Below are 21,771 nucleotides of genomic sequence, written 5' to 3'. Positions count from 1 at the left end.
TATATTTCTTTAAGAAATGATTTGATAAAATTTTTATTATATTTTCTTTTGAGAACAAATTCCTTAACATCTTTAATCAAAGGTTTACTCTGATTTTATTTTAAATTCATAAACTAAAACGGTGTTTTATGGCCGTGAATTTGGGGATGTCACACAAACATGCCACCATGTCGTGGAAAAGTCTTGACAAATAAGTTGTGATTAGACAAGTCTCCACCTCATGGCCATCTAACCGTCACACCATACTAACTATATAAAGGTAGCTTATTTGGTTATGCCCTCAATCTGTTAAGTGTTCAGTTCTAATTATACAAAATACCTCTTTTAACCTTAGTGGCTGTGAAAAATGCAAACTTTATGGACATGCATTACCGATGCATGCCTCTTATCCCAGTAGGTCAAAATGAAGATAAAATGACCTAAAATTGATGCATGAATCCCCAAACTCAAACAACTCCTAGATCCAGATGATATGGTGACCAAGGGACCAATATGAGCTATAAAGTTGCAAAATTTATCTCATCTAAATCATCCAATCCAAAAAAGGAGCCAAAACATTAACCAAAACCTAGATCTAAGAAGAGTGCCAAATACGTGGAAACTTGAAGACTTAAATAATTCTAGAAGATGCACAAAAACTCCTTATTGTTCCTTCCAAGATCAGAAAGACACGAAAAGCGAGCCAAGAATTACGAAAGGAACCTAGGGTTTGACATGGGTGCTTTGGGAGGTGATGCACGTTAAGGGTGGAGGAAACCTTAGCCATCACATCCCTAAATAGTACATAAAACCTAGAGATTACGGTTTTCCAAAAAAATGAGCCACTACACCAGGACAACCACTTAAATGAGAAACGCGATCTAGCAGAAAGCCACGACATGATGATCCCTTCCCCACGTCGTGACCATCAAAATTTCATAATTAAAAATATAATTCATACCTAGGATTCGAGTGTTACATATCAAATATGAAAGGAATACTTATGTATATCACATACTTCTTCCTGCTATAACTCCTATAACTGAGGCTACTCACAAAGTTTTTTTAAACATTTCAATGATTCAGTTGATATTTTCATGAAAAATGTTTGATACTATGCCTCCATTCTTTAGGAAAATAAGTTGGACATCCTCTGGCATACATAATGATAAATGAACTGAAGTACACTATTGAAAAATGTTCTTATGTAAGCTTGTATGTGACCATCATTGAAATAAGATGAACTGTTTTTATACAATCTAACAAATATTATCAGTTATTTCAGGTTGCATGAATGCGTGATCAAAACGGAAAATACGAAAACACGCGAATGACGAAAACACAAATGTGTGACTAAACAGTTTCAACAATATATATATATATATATATATATATATATATATATATATATATGTATATATATATATATATATATATATATATGTATGTATTATATATGTATATATGTATTATATATATATCTATATATATATATATATATATATATATATATATATATATATATATATATATATATATATATATGTTGTATATTGAAAAGTCAAGAAATGGAAGTAGTCAACAAGTAATAGTCAACAAAGTAATGGAAATGTGAAGCAAAACCCACACCCACGTTTTTTGCCTCCTACTCTACATCAACTTGCAGCCAACTCTTTCAAAAACCACTCAAGTGCACTACTACAAGATATTTGTTTCTCATATATATACATGTGTATGTAATGTGTGTTAGAAAGAGAGAATAGAAGAGACTAAGAGAGATTCATATGTTATAGTGAATTTTCCTTTGTAAAACCACACCCTCTCAACCTTCATCCCTGGAGATAACCAAGAACATCAAGATCAACAACAACCAAATATGAAGAACATCATCAACCATCTTCATCTTCTTCATTCAAACTCAAGGTGTTCATCTTCAACCCATCAAACATCATCATCTTCATAAACTTTCACCACCTTATATCAACCTCATTCCAACCTCCAAACAACCTCAAAATACTCTCCTAACACCCTCCAAATACCATCCTTAAACCTCCTCCAAAAAAACCCCTTTCAAATAACCACAACCATCACCAATTGCTGTTTTTCGACAGCAGAATCTTCAAGTCAGAAACGAAGACAACTGGGCTCGGTACAAGCACAAAAAGACTAAGGAGATTTTCACCATCAATTCTTCAGGACCTTACCTACATCTAGAAATTTTCGTGGACGATTTTGACCACGGGAAACCCCAAAGAGACGCGAGAGAGAATTGGCTATCCAGAGAGATTTCTGTTTTTGAGTTCAGAATCTTCATGTTAGAAAACAAAAAAGCGAGAACAACACAGCCAAAATACTACTAGGGAGATTTTCACCATCAATTCTTCAGGACATTACCTACATCTAGAAATTTTCGTGGACGATTTTGACCACGGGAAACCCCAAAGAGACGCGAGAGAGAATTGGCTATCCAGAGAGATTTACTCCGAAAATCTACATCCATCACCACCCAAAACTCCTTCAACTTCACCATCTTTGCTGCCTTACACCACCAAAATTACAACCTTATTCCACCTCCTAACACCCTCCAAATACCCACTCCAACCTCATCAAATCTCCTCAAAACACCCGATACCCGTATACAAATACATGACTCGTGTACTTTGCATTGTTTTGTAAACAATCCATTTTACATGAAAATGAACTTTTTACTACTTATCAAATACCGGATTGATCTTTGAACAAATATCGACCAGTCGTTCCAAGAGTCCCAATATCGACCGGTCCTTCCAAGAGAACAAATATCGACCAGTCGTTCCACGAGTCCAGTTCAGTCAATTTATTGACGAACCTACTTGATATATATTTATATACTTATATATATATATATATATATATATATATTTTATTATAGCTTTATGTCATTTAAATACAGTCATTTATATTATTTATAGCTTTACGTCATTTAAATATAGTCATTTATATTATTATAGCTTTCAGTCATTTATAGCTTTCATATTTATACTTATTCCGCAATTATTATTCTTTATATATATTTACATCTTATATCTTAAACTTATATATCTATCACACAGTGACCGGTAACCGAGCCTTTTGTCGCAGTGATCAGATTTTTATATTTCCAACAATCGGTATCTGAGCTGATATATAAAAGGAATAATATCCAACAATTGGTATCAGAGCTTGTGTGTTTTACCTTGAAATTTTTGTCGAAAAACTTTTGGTTATAGCGTTTATAAACCTTCCATAAGCTTTTCTTTAAAAATTTCATTTTAATATCACTTGTTCAAAATCCTTTCAAAAAAAAATGTCTTTGGCAAATTACTCCAACATGAACTCTGTCTCCATTGCAAATAGCTTAGGATCTGGTTCACGGGCACCCATACTTATTCCTGAAGAGTATAATTCGTGGGTTGGCCGTATGAATCTTCATCTTAATGCTATAAATGAAGATGTCTGGAAGTGTGTAGAAGGAACATATGTTACTCCAGAAAATATGGCTACTCTTGCTACAAATCAAGCCACTCAAGTTGAAATTACAAAAAAGTTGGAACTCCAAGCCAAAAAGGAACTTGTTTCTGGAATACCTCACAGTATTCTAAGTCAAATGGATGACATTATACTGTTAACCGCAAATCAAATTTGGGAGAATTTGAAAAATCGTTTTTGTGGAAATAAAAGAATCATCGGAAACAAAAGAACATCTGTTTTGAATGAATTTGATAATTTCAAAATGCTTTCATCAGAAACCATCCATGATGCTCATGATAGGTTCAATTTGATTATGGTTAAAATGAACAATTTGGGTATCAAAAAGACACAACACGAGATAAATCTCAAGTTTTTAAACAATCTGTTCGAAAGCTGGAAAATGGTTAAACTCATTATTCAGGGAAATCCAGCTATTCATACCGAATCTTTGTACGATTTGTATGGAGAACTTCAATCGTATGAATCCTCGATTGACCCACCAACCATTGCAGCTTTTGGAGGACCACTTGCACTTGTGTCCACAACTTCTCAAAACCAAACACCTTTCAATGATCAAAACTTTAATCATTTTAATCAGACTACATCTTTTCAAAACCAAGCCTTCCAGTCTGATTCAAATGATGAAGCAGATTATCAACAACTGTGTGCGTTGGTTGCAAACACAAATCTCCAGAGATTTATCCCAAATCATGGTCAATCAAATTTTAGACCAAATTTTCAACCAAGCCATCTTTTGGACAAAATAACTCAAGTTTTCAACCAAGACCATCTTTTGGTCAAAACAACTCAGGTTTTCAACCTAGACCTTACTTTGGACAAAATTCTCAAAGACCTTCTTTCCAAAATAACTCAAACCAAGGTTTTCAAAACCAGGGATTTCAAAACGATCCCAACTCAGGTCATAATCACAATCCAAACAATAGTTTTCAAAATCAAAATAGAGGTTTCCAAAATCAAGGTTACAACAATCAAAACAATGGTTTTCAAAACAACCAAAATTTTAGATTCCAACAAAACCATTCTCAACCTTCCCAACAAGCCCAAACTCAAACACCTGAAAGACTTCCGATTAAAAGTCAAAAGGATGATAGTGATGAAGAAGTGATCATTTGTCACAACTGCAAAGGAACAAATCACTATGCCAGAGAATGTCGAGCCAAAAACAAAACCAAAATCAAAGACTCAGCATACTATGCTCAAAGAGCCGATGAATTGAAGAAACTGGAAAACCAAGAAAAGCAAAGAGCATTGATGGCAATCCATGAACCAAGTGTGGAATACTGGCCAACTTCTGATGACGAAGCTGAACACGAACCAACACAATCAAAGTTCTGCTTCGTAGCTGGTGTTGAAATACCTTCAAGAGCTCCAAACGTCATAGAACAGGTATGGTCTATGATCTCTGAACTTGGTTTTTCCAAAACAATTTTTGAGTCCCACATAACCAAAATTGAGACTAGTCTGGAAACTGATCTCAAAACATATCATGACACAATGGTCAATTATGATATTTGCAAATCTGAGTTACAAACCTTGCAACTCAAATTTGGAGAATCAACAAGAACTAAAAGCAAATTGGAAAGAGACGTTGAAAGAAAATCAGAAGATTATAATCACGTCTTGGAACAATTAAATCAGTCCCTAATTCAGAAAAGGGATTTGGAACTAAAAGATCAGTCAATCATTTCTTCTGAAACAAAAGATGTTTTAGAAATGGAAATCCTTCAGTTGAAACAAGACTTTCAAGAATCAACTGATAAATACAATATTCTAAATGAAAAACTGACTGATTCTTTAAAACAAATCAATTCTCTTAAAACCGAGAATAAAAGACTGATATGGAATATGGATTCTATCAAAGTTGCTAGAAAACTAAGTGATGATATTTTCACAAAGGCAAACACCTTAGGAACTGGCAAAATTGATACGAATTATAGACCAGGAATTGGAAGAGAATCCTTTGAAATTGAACAAGCAGAACAGGAAAACATGACGAATTGTGAAAAATCTGAATCTACTCTACCAGATCTTTTCACATCTCTTAATGAGGAAGATTCAGATGACGAAACAGTTATCAACTGTAGTCCAGATGATACTGCTTTCAGTGTTTCCAAAAAGTCTTTCAAAAGAGTTGTAAATTCTGAAACAAACTCTGCAAGTTCTTTAACTCACCAAATCAAACATACCGATGGAACCACTAAACTCAAAAACTTTTTGAATGGAGAAAATTCCTCTTATGAGGATGGTAGTACTTCTATACCAACTATTTTTCCTACAATGACTTCATCAATTGTTGGAAAAACTAGTCTGGGACAAAAATACTCCAAGAAACAACAAACAAGCAAAAAATCCATTCAAGTCACCAAAACCCCACTTATCATGCCAAACATTTTTGAAAACCAACCAAAGAAACCAGTTAAACCCTACGTCATACCTCATAAACAGGTTTCCAAACAAAAACCAAAACCTTTTCCAAAACCTTTTGAAAACCGCTTTCAAGATATCACTTTTAATCATTCAAGGAACTTTCAAAAACCATCACATCAGAAAGTTTCAAACCATCATCATCAAAAAGCTTTTCAAAACCGCCCATCACATCCCAGATATGAAGAAAACTTTTCAAACAAACCTTCACATCTAGGATATCTTTCACCAAATCACAGATCTTATCAACCCACAGGCTTTCAAAAACAAATCACATTTTGGGTAAACTTAATAGATCAAATCAAACCTCAACCATTCCATTGTCATAAACCAAACCATTACAATAATGTGAAGTCAAATGATAAAAGAAATTCATCAAGCAAAGCACCCAAAATAACAACTGACAAACCAGGACCCATTCAGATTTGGGTACCTAAACTTTCTGTCTGATTGTAGGTACTTAATGCTGGAAAACCCAATGATGATACATGGTATATTGATAGTGGCTGCTCCAAGCATATGACAGGAAACCGGAACTACTTACGTGACTTCAAACCTATACAAACCAATCAAGATGTTACCTTCGGAAACAACATGAAAGCAAAAATCAAAGGTTATGGAAACATAACAAATGGTAATTTTACCATAAAGAAAGTTGCCTTCGTCGATGACCTGAAACACAACCTCATCAGTGTTTCTCAACTGTGTGATAACAATCTTGAAGTTCTTTTCACCAAACAACGAAGCTTGATCATGGATGCCAAAACAAAAGATGTTATAGTTGATTCTGACCGTGCCGGAAATATGTATCCACTTGACATGGATCTTATCTACGGTAAACCCGATATATGTCTGCTATCTAAAGCCCCAGCAGATATTAGTTGGTTATGGCACCGTCGCCTTTCCCATCTAAACTTTGGGTACATCAACAAATTAATCGGCGATGATCTTGTTCGAGGGCTACCACTCCTGAAGCTTGATAACGAAACTCTTTGTGCCGCATGTGAAAAAGGAAAACTTTCCAGATCCACTCACAAAATCATCTCAAAATCTAGTGTATCCGAACCACTAGAATTGTTGCACATAGACCTTTGTGGCCCTGCCAAAACCCAAACCATACAAGGGAAGAAGTACATTCTTGTTGTCGTTGATGGTTTCTCGCGCTTTACTTGGGTCTTTTTCTTAAGACTAAAATCAGAAGCACCTGAAGAGATGATCAACTTCATCAAACAAATCGAGCTGAAGCTGAAATGACCTGTTCGAAGAATCCGAAGTGATAATGGTTTAGAGTTCAAAAACAATACTCTAGATTCATTTCTCAAAGACAAAGGAATTGAACATAACGTCTCAGCCCCATACACTCCACAACAGAACGGTGTTGTCGAAAGAAGGAACCGAACTCTATGTGAAGCTGCAAGATCAATGCTTATCTTTGCTGATCTGCCACAATACTTCTGGGCAGAAGCAATAGCCACAACTTGCTACACTCAAAATCGTTCCTTAATCCATAAACATCTTCATAAAACACCATATGAAGTCATTAACAACCGAAAACCAAACATCAAATTTTTCCATATTTTTGGTTGTCGATGCTTCGTAAAGAACAATAAAGATCACCCTTCAAAATTTGAATCAAGGTCGGACGAAGGAATTTTCCTTGGTTACTCATTTTCTTCAGCTGCTTATAGAGTACTGAACAAACGTACCAGAGTAATTGAAGAAAGTACCGATGTTCATTTCGATGAATTTTATGTCAGGAAATTGGATCGTGAACATTTTGGTTCAAAAATGATTGAAAATATTTTTCAAAATCCAATTCAACAAACACCTTCTCCTGACATAGACATTGAAATCGATCTTGATTTACTTTTTGAACAACCAAAAACTGCTTACAATTCTGAACTTCTAACTACTTTAATTGATCCTACAGGAACACCCAGTGAAGTTATTCCACAAACAAACCAAAATGATGCAGATCAATTCGAGGGGGAACCACCAACACATACTTCCTCTTTAGAACAAACACCAAATCCTCCTTTAAATGCCCAATCCCCAAATAGCCAAAACAACCCCAATGCATCATTTATGGGGGAACCTTCAAACCTATTCCAAGATGAAACTCCTGGAGAAGAACAATGGGATACTGAAACTCCAATTATTATAGCAGAAGAGAATCGCTTAATAAAGTGGACCAGAAATCATTCAACTGACCAAATCATCGGAGATCCCAACTTAGCCATTCAAACTAGAGCCGCATCCACAAATGAATGTTTATTTGGAGCCTTTTTATCCACAAATGAACCCAAAACCATACATTCTGCTATAAAAGATCCAGACTGGGTAAAAGCTATGCAAGAAGAGCTAGCAGAATTTGAAAGAAACGACGTATGGAATCTTGTTCCTACTCCACCCGATGTTACTGTTATAGGTTCAAGATGGGTATACAGAAACAAGACTGACGATCAAGGAATCATTTGTCGAAACAAGGCACGTCTTGTAGTCAAAGGATATTCACAACAAGAAGGAATCGACTACGATGAAACGTATGCCCCAGTTGCTCGAATTGAAGCAATTCGTATCTTTCTTGCATATGCTGCGCATAAGAACTTCAAAGTATTCCAAATGGACGTTAAATGTGCATTCCTACACGGAGAGATAGATCGCGAAGTATACATCCAACAACCACCAGGTTTTGAAGATCCCAAATTTCCAGATCACAGCTTTAAATTACAGAAAGCTGTCTATGGCTTGAAACAAGCACCTCGAGCCGGGTATGCCACGTTGTCAACCTTTCTCGAAGAATCAGGTTTTAAAAGAGGTTCAATCGATCAAACCCTCTTTCCTAAAATATTTAATAAACATCTGTTAATCGTACAAATATATGTTGATGACATTATTTTCGGTTCTACTGATGAATCTTTAAGTGTTAAGTTTGCAGATCTAATGAAGAGCAAATTCGAAATGAGCATGATTGGGGAGATGACTACATTTCTCGGACTTCAAATCAAACAGTCAACTGATGGCATTTTCATCAACCAAGAGAATTATGTCAAAAACCTACTCACTCGCTTTTCAATGGACAAATCAAATACCGCAAAAACTCCAATGGCTTTTGGATACAAAATTGATGCAGACTTAAATGGGAAACCCGTTGACCAGAAAAGATATCGTGGAATGATTGGATCACTCTTATACCTCATTGCCAGCAGACCTGACATCATGTTTTCTACATGTGTGTGTGCTAGATACCAAGCAAATCCTATGGAATCCCATGTAGTTGCTGTGAAACGTATCTTCAAATACCTTAAAGGCACTCCCAAACTCGGCCTTTGGTATCCAGCTAAATCCGATTTTCAGCTAAACGCTTTCACCGACTCAGACTACGGAGGATGCAAGCTAGATAGAAAGAGTACATCTGGTAGCTGTCAATTCTTAGGAGGTAGACTAGTGAGTTGGACTTCAAAGAAACAGACTTATGTATCCACATCAACAGCAGAAGCTGAATATGTCGCTGCCGCCAGCTGTTGCTCACAAGTCATATGGATGCAAACTCAACTGCATGACTATGGCTTCAAAATCTCACAAATTCCCATATTTTGTGACTCAGCCAGTGCAATTGCCATTTCTCACAATCCCGTTCACCATTCCATGACAAAGCACATCGACATTCGATATCACTTTATCAAAGACAACATTCAAAAGGGTCATATCGAACTACACTTCATCAACTCCGAAGATCAAATTGCCGATGTCTTCACTAAGGCTCTCGATGAAACAAAGTTTCAATACTTCCTAGGCCGTCTAGGAATGTTAAATCCAGATAACATCCATCCTTAAACTTTTAACTTTTGTTTGTACAAAAGTGTGTTTACTTTCATTCAAAAAGAAAATTCAAAAACATTTGAAAATTGCTTTCTTTTTCAAAAATACCAAAAAAATTCAGATAACCAATATTTCCAAAAACATTCAGAAAAACAAATCTTCAAAAATAGAATAAAATACTTGCCATAATAAGCTTTTATAGAACCTTGTGATTAATCGTCTTTTGACTTAATTTTCAGATGCTTATGCTCGATGAAGATTTTAAGTCATATTGATTCTCAATTGGAGTGAAGGTTCAAATCTCCTACTTTTCATAATGTATATAACTTTATTTCCTTCGATTTTATTTCATTATTGATGATTTTAAACAATCAAGGGACATAAGGTTAGGAGGTTCAGATGAAAACAAAAACCCATGTGAGAATTCGTGCCTCGTCAATCTATATCACTGTGGAATTCATTTCTTGTGAGATTAGGTGTGTCACTATTGCTTATAAGGTATATCCGATTATACCTTGTCATAGTCTCATTTTTTCTTAGATATCAAAATGACCAGGGACGATACATTCATTTCTTATATAATAGACAAACTGTCTTTTATGCCACCAATCCCCACCTAGATATAAGCCAACCAAAAATGAACTCTTGAGATCCCGTGATCCATCAACAACAAAAGACGAAACAAAAAGGATTTCAACAATCACTTATCAAAGATAAACAAAGATCTATCCACATCTAATCTTCAAAGATGAATCAAGATAAAGACGAATCAACAAGAAAGCCATATCATTCACCAAAGAAATACCAAACAAAACAAAAACTCTACATTTGGTATTTTCAAACAAAGTTTAACCAAATGGTTATTTCAAAACAAACATCAAAAGATCCCTTGATCTGTTTTTTAAACCATTTTTCACAAAAAAGGATATCTTAATCCCGCAAGACAGATACTCTCAAAAATCCAATTTTTCTTAAAATGTAGCAAATTCTCGATGCTAAAACAAAATATCTTTTTACAAAAATCGATATTGATAAAAAAAAAAAAAAGGATACCATCAAGGAAGAGCTGCAACAACAATGGATTTCCCGGGATACTGTAGCCTTCATCAATGAAAGTTCTTAGTTGCAAACTGCACTATGAAAATTGCTAAACCCCTCTACATGTATTTCCCGACGGAGAGAGAGTGAAAGTTAATGGCATGAATGAAGAAACCCACTGAGTAATGCCGAAACCAGTCTTACGTGATTGATTATCTAATAATGATACTAAGTGACTTTCAGGAAAAGCATAGCTAAACACCTCCAATATGAGTGTGAGTCGTCAGAGAGAGATATCACTCATTTTTAGTGATCATTAACTTGTTCTGCTGCCAGAACAACCAGACACCCAAGTGAAGTGTGAGCTATACCTATGAGCGTTCATCTGAATCGACCTGTTAGACCACTTGTCGTCATTAATAATGCTATAAAATCTTAAGAAATTTCTTTAGATACATATATGGCTACCCTTTGATAACCGAACCCGAGACTTTGATTCGGAAACAAATTTCTGAAAATCTTTTACATAAGATATGTTAAACCAAGTCACAAACTTTCAAATCAATTGCTATGGTTTTATATATATCTTATCTATTGACAAATCTTTTATCTCGAATCTTCAAAAGTTAAATTGTCAATATGATTATATCATACCTATCCTTATTTCAGCAATGATCACATAGGGGGAAATTGTTGAAAAATGTTCTTATGTAAGCTTGTATGTGACCATCATTGAAATAAGATGAACTGTTTTTATACAATCTAACAAATATTATCAGTTATTTCAGGTTGCATGAATGCGTGATCAAAACGGAAAATACGAAAACACGCGAATGACGAAAACACAAATGTGTGACTAAACAGTTTCAACAATATATATATATATATATATATATATATATGTATATATATATATATATATATATATATATATATATGTATTATATATATATCTATATATATATATATATATATATATATATATATATATATATATATATATATATATGTTGTATATTGAAAAGTCAAGAAATGGAAGTAGTCAACAAGTAATAGTCAACAAAGTAATGGAAATGTGAAGCAAAACCCACACCCACGTTTTTTGCCTCCTACTCTACATCAACTTGCAGCCAACTCTTTCAAAAACCACTCAAGTGCACTACTACAAGATATTTGTTTCTCATATATATACATGTGTATGTAATGTGTGTTAGAAAGAGAGAATAGAAGAGACTAAGAGAGATTCATATGTTATAGTGAATTTTCCTTTGTAAAACCACACCCTCTCAACCTTCATCCCTGGAGATAACCAAGAACATCAAGATCAACAACAACCAAATATGAAGAACATCATCAACCATCTTCATCTTCTTCATTCAAACTCAAGGTGTTCATCTTCAACCCATCAAACATCATCATCTTCATAAACTTTCACCACCTTATATCAACCTCATTCCAACCTCCAAACAACCTCAAAATACTCTCCTAACACCCTCCAAATACCATCCTTAAACCTCCTCCAAAAAAACCCCTTTCAAATAACCACAACCATCACCACTTGCTGTTTTTCGACAGCAGAATCTTCAAGTCAGAAACGAAGACAACTGGGCTCGGTACAAGCACAAAAAGACTAGGGAGATTTTCACCATCAATTCTTCAGGACCTTACCTACATCTAGAAATTTTCGTGGACGATTTTGACCACGGGAAACTCCAAAGAGACGCGAGAGAGAATTGGCTATCCAGAGAGATTTCTGTTTTTGAGTTCAGAATCTTCATGTTAGAAAAAAAAAAAAGCGAGAACAACACAGCCAAAATACTACTAGGGAGATTTTCACCATGAATTCTTCAGGACATTACCTACATCTAGAAATTTTCGTGGACGATTTTGACCACGGGAAACCCCAAAGAGACGCGAGAGAGAATTGGCTATCCAGAGAGATTTACTCCGAAAATCTACATCCATCACCACCCAAAGCTCCTTCAACTTCACCATCTTTGCTGCCTTACACCACCAAAATTACAACCTTATTCCACCTCCTAACACCCTCCAAATACCCACTCCAACCTCATCAAATCTCCTCAAAACACCCGATACCCGTATACAAATACATGACTCGTGTACTTTGCACTGTTTTGTAAACAATCCATTTTACATGAAAATGAACTTTTTACTACTTATCAAATACCGGATTGATCTTTGAACAAATATCGACCAGTCGTTCCAAGAGTCCCAATATCGACCGGTCCTTCCAAGAGAACAAATATCGACCAGTCGTTCCACGAGTCCAGTTCAGTCAATTTATTGACGAACCTACTTGATATATATTTATATACTTATATATATATATATATATATATATATATATATATATATATATATATATATATATATATATATATTTTATTATAGCTTTATGTCATTTAAATACAGTCATTTATATTATTTATAGCTTTACGTCATTTAAATATAGTCATTTATATTATTATAGCTTTCAGTCATTTATAGCTTTCATATTTATACTTATTCCGCAATTATTATTCTTTATATATATTTACATCTTATATCTTAAACTTATATATCTATCACACAGTGACCGGTAACCGAGCCTTTTGTCGCAGTGATCAGATTTTTATATTTCCAACAATCGGTATCTGAGCTGATATATAAAAGGAATAATATCCAACATACACATTTCATTACCTTCAACAGGTCGAACACTTGAAAATAGTTCGGGCAATAATAAAGCTTATAAGGAAGGAATGTGAAAGCATCAAATTTCAATTAAGGTTCACTACAAATCATCAAAATAAATTGGAGAATTTTGGTCGTCCCGTTCCTCACCAATAGGCCATGACCTTGATTATAATTTTTCTCAAGAAAAAACATATGATGTTTAAAAAAAACATACATATTTTGTACAATATTTTTTTCTCTTAGTTTCTTAAGTCGCTTGAGATGATCGAGAAGGAACTATCCAAAATCACGATTTCATGTTCGTCATGTTATTGTTATTAGTCATTGGAAGGGATTTTTTCTTGAGGAAACTCTACATGAGAAGTCTAATGTAAGTTATTTAGATATCTATATGATAGAACTTTTACGTTTCATATAAGACTCAAGTATTTGATACTAAGTGATAAACTGATATTTGTAATCATGTTACAAATATTCAAGAAAGGTAAGTGGTTGAGAACAAGCAAGTTTGCGCTACACTTGCACCAAGAAGAAAAAGTTGCAAACTTGAATAATTATAGTTCATTATTTATGTGTTGAGCGTAAAAGAATTGTATTCTAAAACATTTTTTTATAATTTATGTTTTAAATTTAGTTTGAGTAAATATATGTTTTAGTTAAATGATTCAATAAATATATATACTTCAACATTTTTCTAAATAATCATATTCATATTAAAAAATGATTAATTGTATTTCATGACTCAGATACATTAATAGAATTGTAGCATAAACATCAATGGTTTTCTAAACAATAAGATCTAAAACAAAACACTTTTAGACTAAAATATGATTTGAATAAAACTAATCTAGGACATTCTCATTTTTATCTTACAAACAAGATATGCATATTCCAACTTCAAGGAATGGATTCTTCACTAAAAATAAATATAATTTATTTTAAATATTTGAATCTTATTTATATATAAGATATGACTAACACTATTTTTTATAAATGGTAATAAAAAGAGTTTTTTCAGTGTGACGTAAAGCCAGAAGATGCTTGTCTAGTATCAGAAAAAATCTTATGCCACTTGCCAAGCATTGATGGACCTTGTTAGGAAGTAATGCACATAACACACAAAACTAAAAGCACACACGACATAGTATTTACATGCTTCGGTAAAGCTGACCTACTTCCATGGACAGGATGGGAGTTTGGTTTATTCACATAGTTCTCAAACAAAGATTACAAGTACAACTCAGTAAAGGTTCGTTCCACTCACTAAGGAAACAAAAGAAACTTCAAATAACTTAGCATGAATCCCTATTTATAGTGAAGGGATCATACCTAAAAGCAAAATGGTTGAAGCCCATCGTCCTATAGGCCCATGAATGGTGTGCAACAATGATCTATAGTTAGATATCATGGTACAGGAGGGTAAATCAAGATCCATAGTGGCACCTCTTGATGGAAGATTGACACATAAAGAGCACAATGACACGTAAACCATTATAGTGCTACACCACGCAACAATCCTTGAGCATTTTCAACTTTTGAGTATCCTTAGACAATCTTGAGCATCATAGTGAATATTACAACATAAGTGGCACATCAGGGATATCATGCATATCAAAGAACTCAAGTGGCACACCTTGGAAAAGGATGAACCATCTTATGCATGGAATGGAACACCTTTTCTATGGGTGTCACACCTTCCTCCAAGATGTTATTCTTCACAAATTGTGAACCTTCCTTCAAGTTGGATCATCTTCCTTCTAGTTGCAATACCTCTTTCACAAATGGCAGACTTGTATCCCAAAGTGGCACACCTTGCTTCTAAGTGGCACACCTTGTCTCCAAATTAGGGCATCCAAGATAAAGACAAAACATCTATATCATAGATGGCACATCGATCACCAATATTCTGTATTCAACACCTAGGTGTTGCATGCCTCCTTTTAGAATATGTGTTCTTTGTCACTTGATCTATTCCTTTGTCATAAGATCCATTCCCTTTTCAAGTGACCCGTTCCTTTATCACTTGCTCCATGAATTCCAAGTGCTCCATATAACTCAAATTCTCCATGTGAATTCACAAAATGTTCAAGTCACATTTAACAATCTCTAACTTGAATTCAACATCCTCTGAACCCCAACTTAAACAATAACTTCCTCTCCATTCCTGCCATCATGCCTTGAATGGGCTTACTTCTGGGTTTTGAGCATTCTAACACTCCTATGGTGTTCATGCAACCCTAGAAACCTTGGGTCTATGTTATCTCTATCATACAAGAAAACTTTCATTTTCCAAGGTTTCTTCCCAACTAGCATATGATGGGTTATATGTAATACAAAATTCTAGTAGAATGGCATACCCTTCTTGTAGCATTGATTCCTTAAGACTTCGTGAGCCTAGCACCCATAATGTAATGGCTCAAATGCTTCACACAACACCACCAATAGTTGGAATAACTTGAGAGAAGATTATATTGCACCAAAATTGGCTAGCCCTCACTTGTGTATCTTAGGTGCCGATTTTGCTAGTATGAGACTTCTTTATATAGTGTGCTCATTAGGGTTACACCATGTAACTCATGACTATCCACATTCCTCATGATCCATGGGTTTTAACCTCCATGGAGTATCCATGGGTTGCCACATGGGTTTAGCCCGACATGAAGAACTATGGATCATAAGCCCACTTTATATGAATGAATGATTTAACAAATCAGTCCCCATTTATTTAATTAGTCTCTTTTGATCACAATATTAATTCCAAACTAATTCTTGATCAATACTAATTAAATAATATGATTTCATATTAATATATTAGAACTTATAATATATTAATAAATCATAAATATCCTCTTCTCACAAAAGTCTATCCGAATTTTTTCGATGTCATCCAACCCAAATGGATTATGACAAATTAGGTTAATTACATACCAAATATAGTTATGGACTTAGACACCTTATCCAATAGTGACTTCAGGAACCGACCAGCAATCATAGCACTTAAAAGTCTCTTGGAACTAAGTTGTGCCATTTTAGATAAGTGATAATATAATCCTTTGTTCAAGATAGCAGCCGGACAAATACATGGAACAACATCATACTTATTTGATGGGTTTTGAGCATTCTAACACATCCTAAGTGTACATGCAACCCTAATAAACCTTGGATCTATGTTTGTCTAAGATACATGCAAATAATTATTTTTCCAAGGTTCATATCCTAACTAGCATGGCATGGGGAACTTGAATCAAATAAAGCTAGTAGAAATACTTACCTTGTAGTTGTAGTTGATTCCATGGAGTTTTAGAGCCTAGCACCAATAGTGTGGATGCCTCAAATGGAAATCACAAATCACCACAAACTTGGAACTTTGAGAGAATAGTCACTACTATCTTGAAATCGGCCCTCACCTCAACAAGTGTCAACTAGTGTGATTTCAAGAACCAAAGCCTCCTTTATATAGTGTGGTGGATTAGGGTTACATCCATGTAAACCCTAATACCCATGTCTCTTCCTTTCCATGAGATCCATGGGTTAAAGCTCCATGGAGTATCCATGGACTTTTCCATGCAAGCCTAGCCCATTTCAAATAAGCCTTAGCCCACACTATATAAATATAGAAGCCCATATTTAATTAGTAATATCTTTGATCTCTAAGTTAATGCTAGATTAATTATAGATCAATACTAATTAAATAATATGATCTTATATTAATATATTAGAACTTATAATATATTAATAAATCATAACTTGTACTATTCTAAACAGATTATCCATAAATTGTTCGGGTGAAGTGCAACCCAAATGGACCATGCCAGGTCGGGTCAAGTACATACCAAATATAATTATGGACGTAAACACTATATCCAACAGTCTCCCACTTGGATAAGTATAATAACTATAGTTGCAAGTATGACTTCAGGAACCGATCAGCAATCGTAGCTCTTTAAACTCTGTTGAATTAGAACGCGCCATTTTAGATAAGTGATCATATAATTCTCTGTTCTAGATATCAGCCGGACAAATACATGGAACATGGTCTTACATATTGCCCAACATTTGTTTCCCGATGTCCGATTTATTTTACAGAGAACTTAACTGAACACATCAATTTAGTTCTGACCGGGCCCGGTACATTGGTCAAAACAAAATCATCGAGGGGCCCAAATATCAGCTTCTAATCCAAGAAGGAACATATAAACTTCGACTCATATGTTTGTTCTACCACTCATTGAATTATACACAAAGGCACGTTTTATAACATCGAGTTACCAATGCGTTTTCGTACAATCAATGCATAACCAACTCTTAAGTAACAAATCTTATCTCTAGGTTTGAAGACTTATATGATATTACCGTCTCACGATCACTCGAGATAAAATTCCATGAAGTGATTCCAGTGAGCGTGGGTTGAGTCCAATGCTCAAAACTTATGAGCACTCATGATTGTTGTAGCGATGTCCAACACTTTAGACCTCTACAACCAATCATGACAGTCTTGATTCATACCGACTTCCGACATATGACCGACTTTGGAGGTTTGAATAATATGATATACCAAACATAATTATTCTGGAAGTCAAAACATGCAAACGAAATATAGTAAACGATCGACAAGAGATAGCAACACTTTACTCATAAATAAAACTCCTTTTATTCATCATCTAATGTCAATTACACTTTACAAATTTCATAATTTATCTATCTACTAAAACTTATATCATCCTTCAGCCCTATGCTCCGAGCATGCTGGAGATGCTTAACCCTACTCAGTCCCTTCGTGAGGGGATCTGCTGGGTTCTCATCTTATGATACCCTCTTTGCCACGAGGATTCCTTCTTCTATTCGATGTCTGATGAAGTGATATTTTCTGTCAATGTGCCTGGATCTCCCATGATCCCTTGGTTCCTTGGCTAAGGCAACCGCACTATTGCTGTCACAGAAAATCTCCATTGGCTCTTTTATAGCTGGTACAACTCGAAGGTCTCCGATGAAGTTCTTTAGCCATATAGCCTCCTTTGCGGCCTCGCTTGCTGCTATATACTCTGATTCACAAGTGGAATCAGCCACTGTCTCCCACTTAGAAATCTTCCAAGTGATTGCTCCTCCGTTTAAGGTAAAGACCTAGCTCGACTGAGAGCAGAAATTATCCCTATCAGTATGGAAGCTAGCATCACTATACCCTACAATTCTCAAGTCATCACTCCCATCAAGGGTAAGGACCCAGTCCTTGGTCCTTCGCAGGTACTTGAGGATATTCTTTACCGCAGTCCAGTGTGCCTTGCCAGGGTTCCCCTGATATCTGCTAACCATGCTCAAAGCAAAGGCTACATTAGGTCGAGTACACGTCATAGCATACATGATCGATCCTACAGTTGAAGCATAAGGTGGTCGACTCATTTCTGCTATCTCAGCCTCAGTACTAGGGCTTTGTGTCTTACTCAATATGGCATTACTCTGAATGGGTAACTCACCTTTCTTGGAGTTATGCATGTTGAATCTTTTCAACACTTTGTCCACATAGGAGATTTGACTAAGTCCAATTAGAGTTTTACTCCTGTTTCTGAAAATCCTTATCCCTAGGATATAGGCAGCTTCACCAAGGTCCTTCATAGCGAAACACTTCCCAAGCCAGGACTTTACTTCCTGCAGGGTTGGGATGTCATTTCCTATGAGTACTATGTCATCCACATATAGTACCAAAAAGCTGACTATGCTCCCACTAGCCTTGATATAGAGACAAGATTCATCTTCACTCCTTGAAAAGCCAAATTCCTTGACTTTCTCATCAAATCAAAGATTCCATCTGCGAGGTGCCTGTTTCAATCCATAAATGGATTTCTCTAGTTTACACACTCTATTGGGGTAGTCTGTACTGACAAAACCCTCTGGTTGAACCATGTAAACATCTTCGGCCAAATTTCCATTAAGAAAAGCGATTTTGACATCCATTTGCCACATTTCATAGTCATGAAATGCAGCAATGGCTAACAGAACCCTAATAGACTTTATATTGGCCACTGGTGAAAAGGTTTCATCATAATAACCTCCCAGAGATTGAGAATAACCTTTTGCAACTAGTCGAGCCTTATAAGTGTGTACATTACCATCCATGTCGGTCTTATTCATGAAGATCCATTTGCACCCTACAGTCTTACGACCTGGTACATTCTCAACCAAGTTCCAAACTTGATTGTCATACATGGACTATATCCCGCTATCCATAGCCTCTTTCCATTTAGCAGCCTCAGGGCCTGCCATGGCTTCCGTGAAACTGTTAGGCTCATTCATACCTACTAGTGTCTCATGACTAATAGGTGTCTCACCTTCCACAGTAATATGGAAACCATAGTAATGCTCAGGTGCATTCCTAACTCTTGTGGAATGCCTCAGAGGTCTAGATTCGTCAATTGGCTCAATAGGAGTTTCCTCCTCAAGTTAAGGGCTAGCGTTTGAACTTCCTTCACCAAATCTTGATCTGGTCTAGGTTGGGTACTTTACCAGTCCACATCTCGTAAGGATTTTTGGCAACTTTCTTTGTAGGGACTAGATTAAGAATATGGGCGGCAGTCTCTAAGGCATACCCCCAGAATGAGATTGGTAGCAAAGCTCGACTCATGAAGGAACGAACCATATCCAACAAGGTTCGATTACGCCTCTCAGCTACACCATTCAACTGTGGTGTCCTGGGAGGTGTCAATTGTGAGACAATCCCACATTCCCTAAGATAGTCGAGGAACTCTAAACTAAGATACTCACCACCACGATCGGATCGAAGCATCTTAATGTTCCTGCCCAATTGATTCTCGACTTTCTGTTTAAATTCCTTAAACCTTTCGAAAGTCTCTGACTTATGCTTGATCAAGTAGACATATCCATATCTACTGTAATCATTAGTAAAAGTCAAATAATAACGATTAGCATCCCTTGTGGCATGTTTGAATGGTCCACACACATCTGTGTGTACAAGGTCCAACAAACCTTCACCCCTCTCACAAGAACCTGTGAAGGGTGACTTTGTCATTTTCCCAAGTAAGCATGATTTGCAACTATCATCTGACTTTAGGTTAAATGACTCCAAGACTCCATCCTTTTGGAGTTGGCCTATGCGTTTCTTGCTTATATGTCCAAGACGAAAATGCCATAATGATGCTTTATCCAAGTTATTATTATTAACAGAATCAATACACAATACATTATTTCCTAAGTTATCAACCACAGATACTGTTTCATACACGCCATCACAAGGTAATGCTTTAAAATAAAGAACATTATTAAAGAAAGCATCAATAGAACCAACTTCATTATTAAATGAAAAAGGTAAACCCTTGTTTGTACAATGCATGAAAGGAAATAATATTTCTTGCCATTTCTGGTGAATAACAAGACTTATTCAAATCTAAACTAAACCCACTACTTAGCGATAAAGTATAAACTCTAATCTTGGTGACAGGTGAAGCTTTCCTGTTTCCCAGATCAAGTTTATTCTTCCTTGCTCCACATTCTCACTTCTTCTTATTCCCTGTAAATCAGAACAAATATGAATACCACAACCAGTATCAAGGACCCATGAATTAGAATGGGGTGAGTTATTAGATAAGATAGTGCAAATACCTGCATGGTTGGGTTTAACTTTCCCATCCTTCACATCGTGCTGGTACTTTGGGCAGTTCTGCTTCCAATGTGCCTTTTCATGGCAATAGAAGCATTCAGCCTCTTTTGGGTCAGAAGAAGGAGTGCTGAAACCTTTCTTGGTTCCACTTGAAGAAGAGCCATCAAGGGTCCTAACCTTGGTACCCTTCGAAGAACTCTTTCTCTTCTTCCCTCGTCCTTTCCCGATTGCCAGGACATGGGCAGAGTTGGTAGGAGTAGGAGTAACAATCGCCTTACCCTTAAGACCACTTTCCGTGGTCTTTAAGAGTCCTTGAAGTTTGCTGAGTGTGACCTCTTCCTTGTTCATGTGGAATTGATCATAACATGAAGGTAAGGAGTGCAAAATGATATCTATTGCAAGCTCCTCAAGGAAGTTCACATTTAGGTTCAGCAAACGGTCCACAAATCTTTGCATTTTCTGCATGTGGCCCGTGATGGGTTCACCATCCTTCATGCGAGTTGTTATCATGGAGGAGATGATTTCATACCTCTCTTGTCGTGCACTTTGATGGTATCTTTCCATCAGATCATGGTGCATTTCATAAGGGTAGAAATCCTCATAGGACTTTTGGAGTTCCGCTGTCATCGTGGCCATCATGATGCATGCCACTTTGGTAGCATCCCTTTCATGCGCCTAAAAGTCAGCGATCT

At 35.8% G+C, this 21,771-nt stretch overlaps 1 protein-coding gene across 1 annotated transcript; it reads left to right on the top strand.

The window, feature by feature from the left end:
* Nucleotides 1–3,304: 3,304 nt before the first annotated feature.
* Nucleotides 3,305–7,167, top strand: LOC128132950 (uncharacterized). The gene is made up of 4 exons (XM_052769968.1): nt 3,305–3,784; nt 3,890–4,131; nt 4,494–5,781; nt 6,370–7,167. Exons 1-4 carry the CDS (start codon nt 3,305–3,307, stop codon nt 7,165–7,167), a joined length of 2,808 nt encoding a protein of 935 aa, XP_052625928.1.
* Nucleotides 7,168–21,771: the final 14,604 nt, after the last annotated feature.

Source organism: Lactuca sativa, chromosome 3 (assembly GCF_002870075.4).
Source record: "Lactuca sativa cultivar Salinas chromosome 3, Lsat_Salinas_v11, whole genome shotgun sequence".
NCBI lineage: Eukaryota > Viridiplantae > Streptophyta > Magnoliopsida > Asterales > Asteraceae > Lactuca > Lactuca sativa.
The sequence above is the reverse complement of the archived record's forward strand: the minus strand, read 5'-3'. Positions and strand labels throughout refer to the sequence as shown.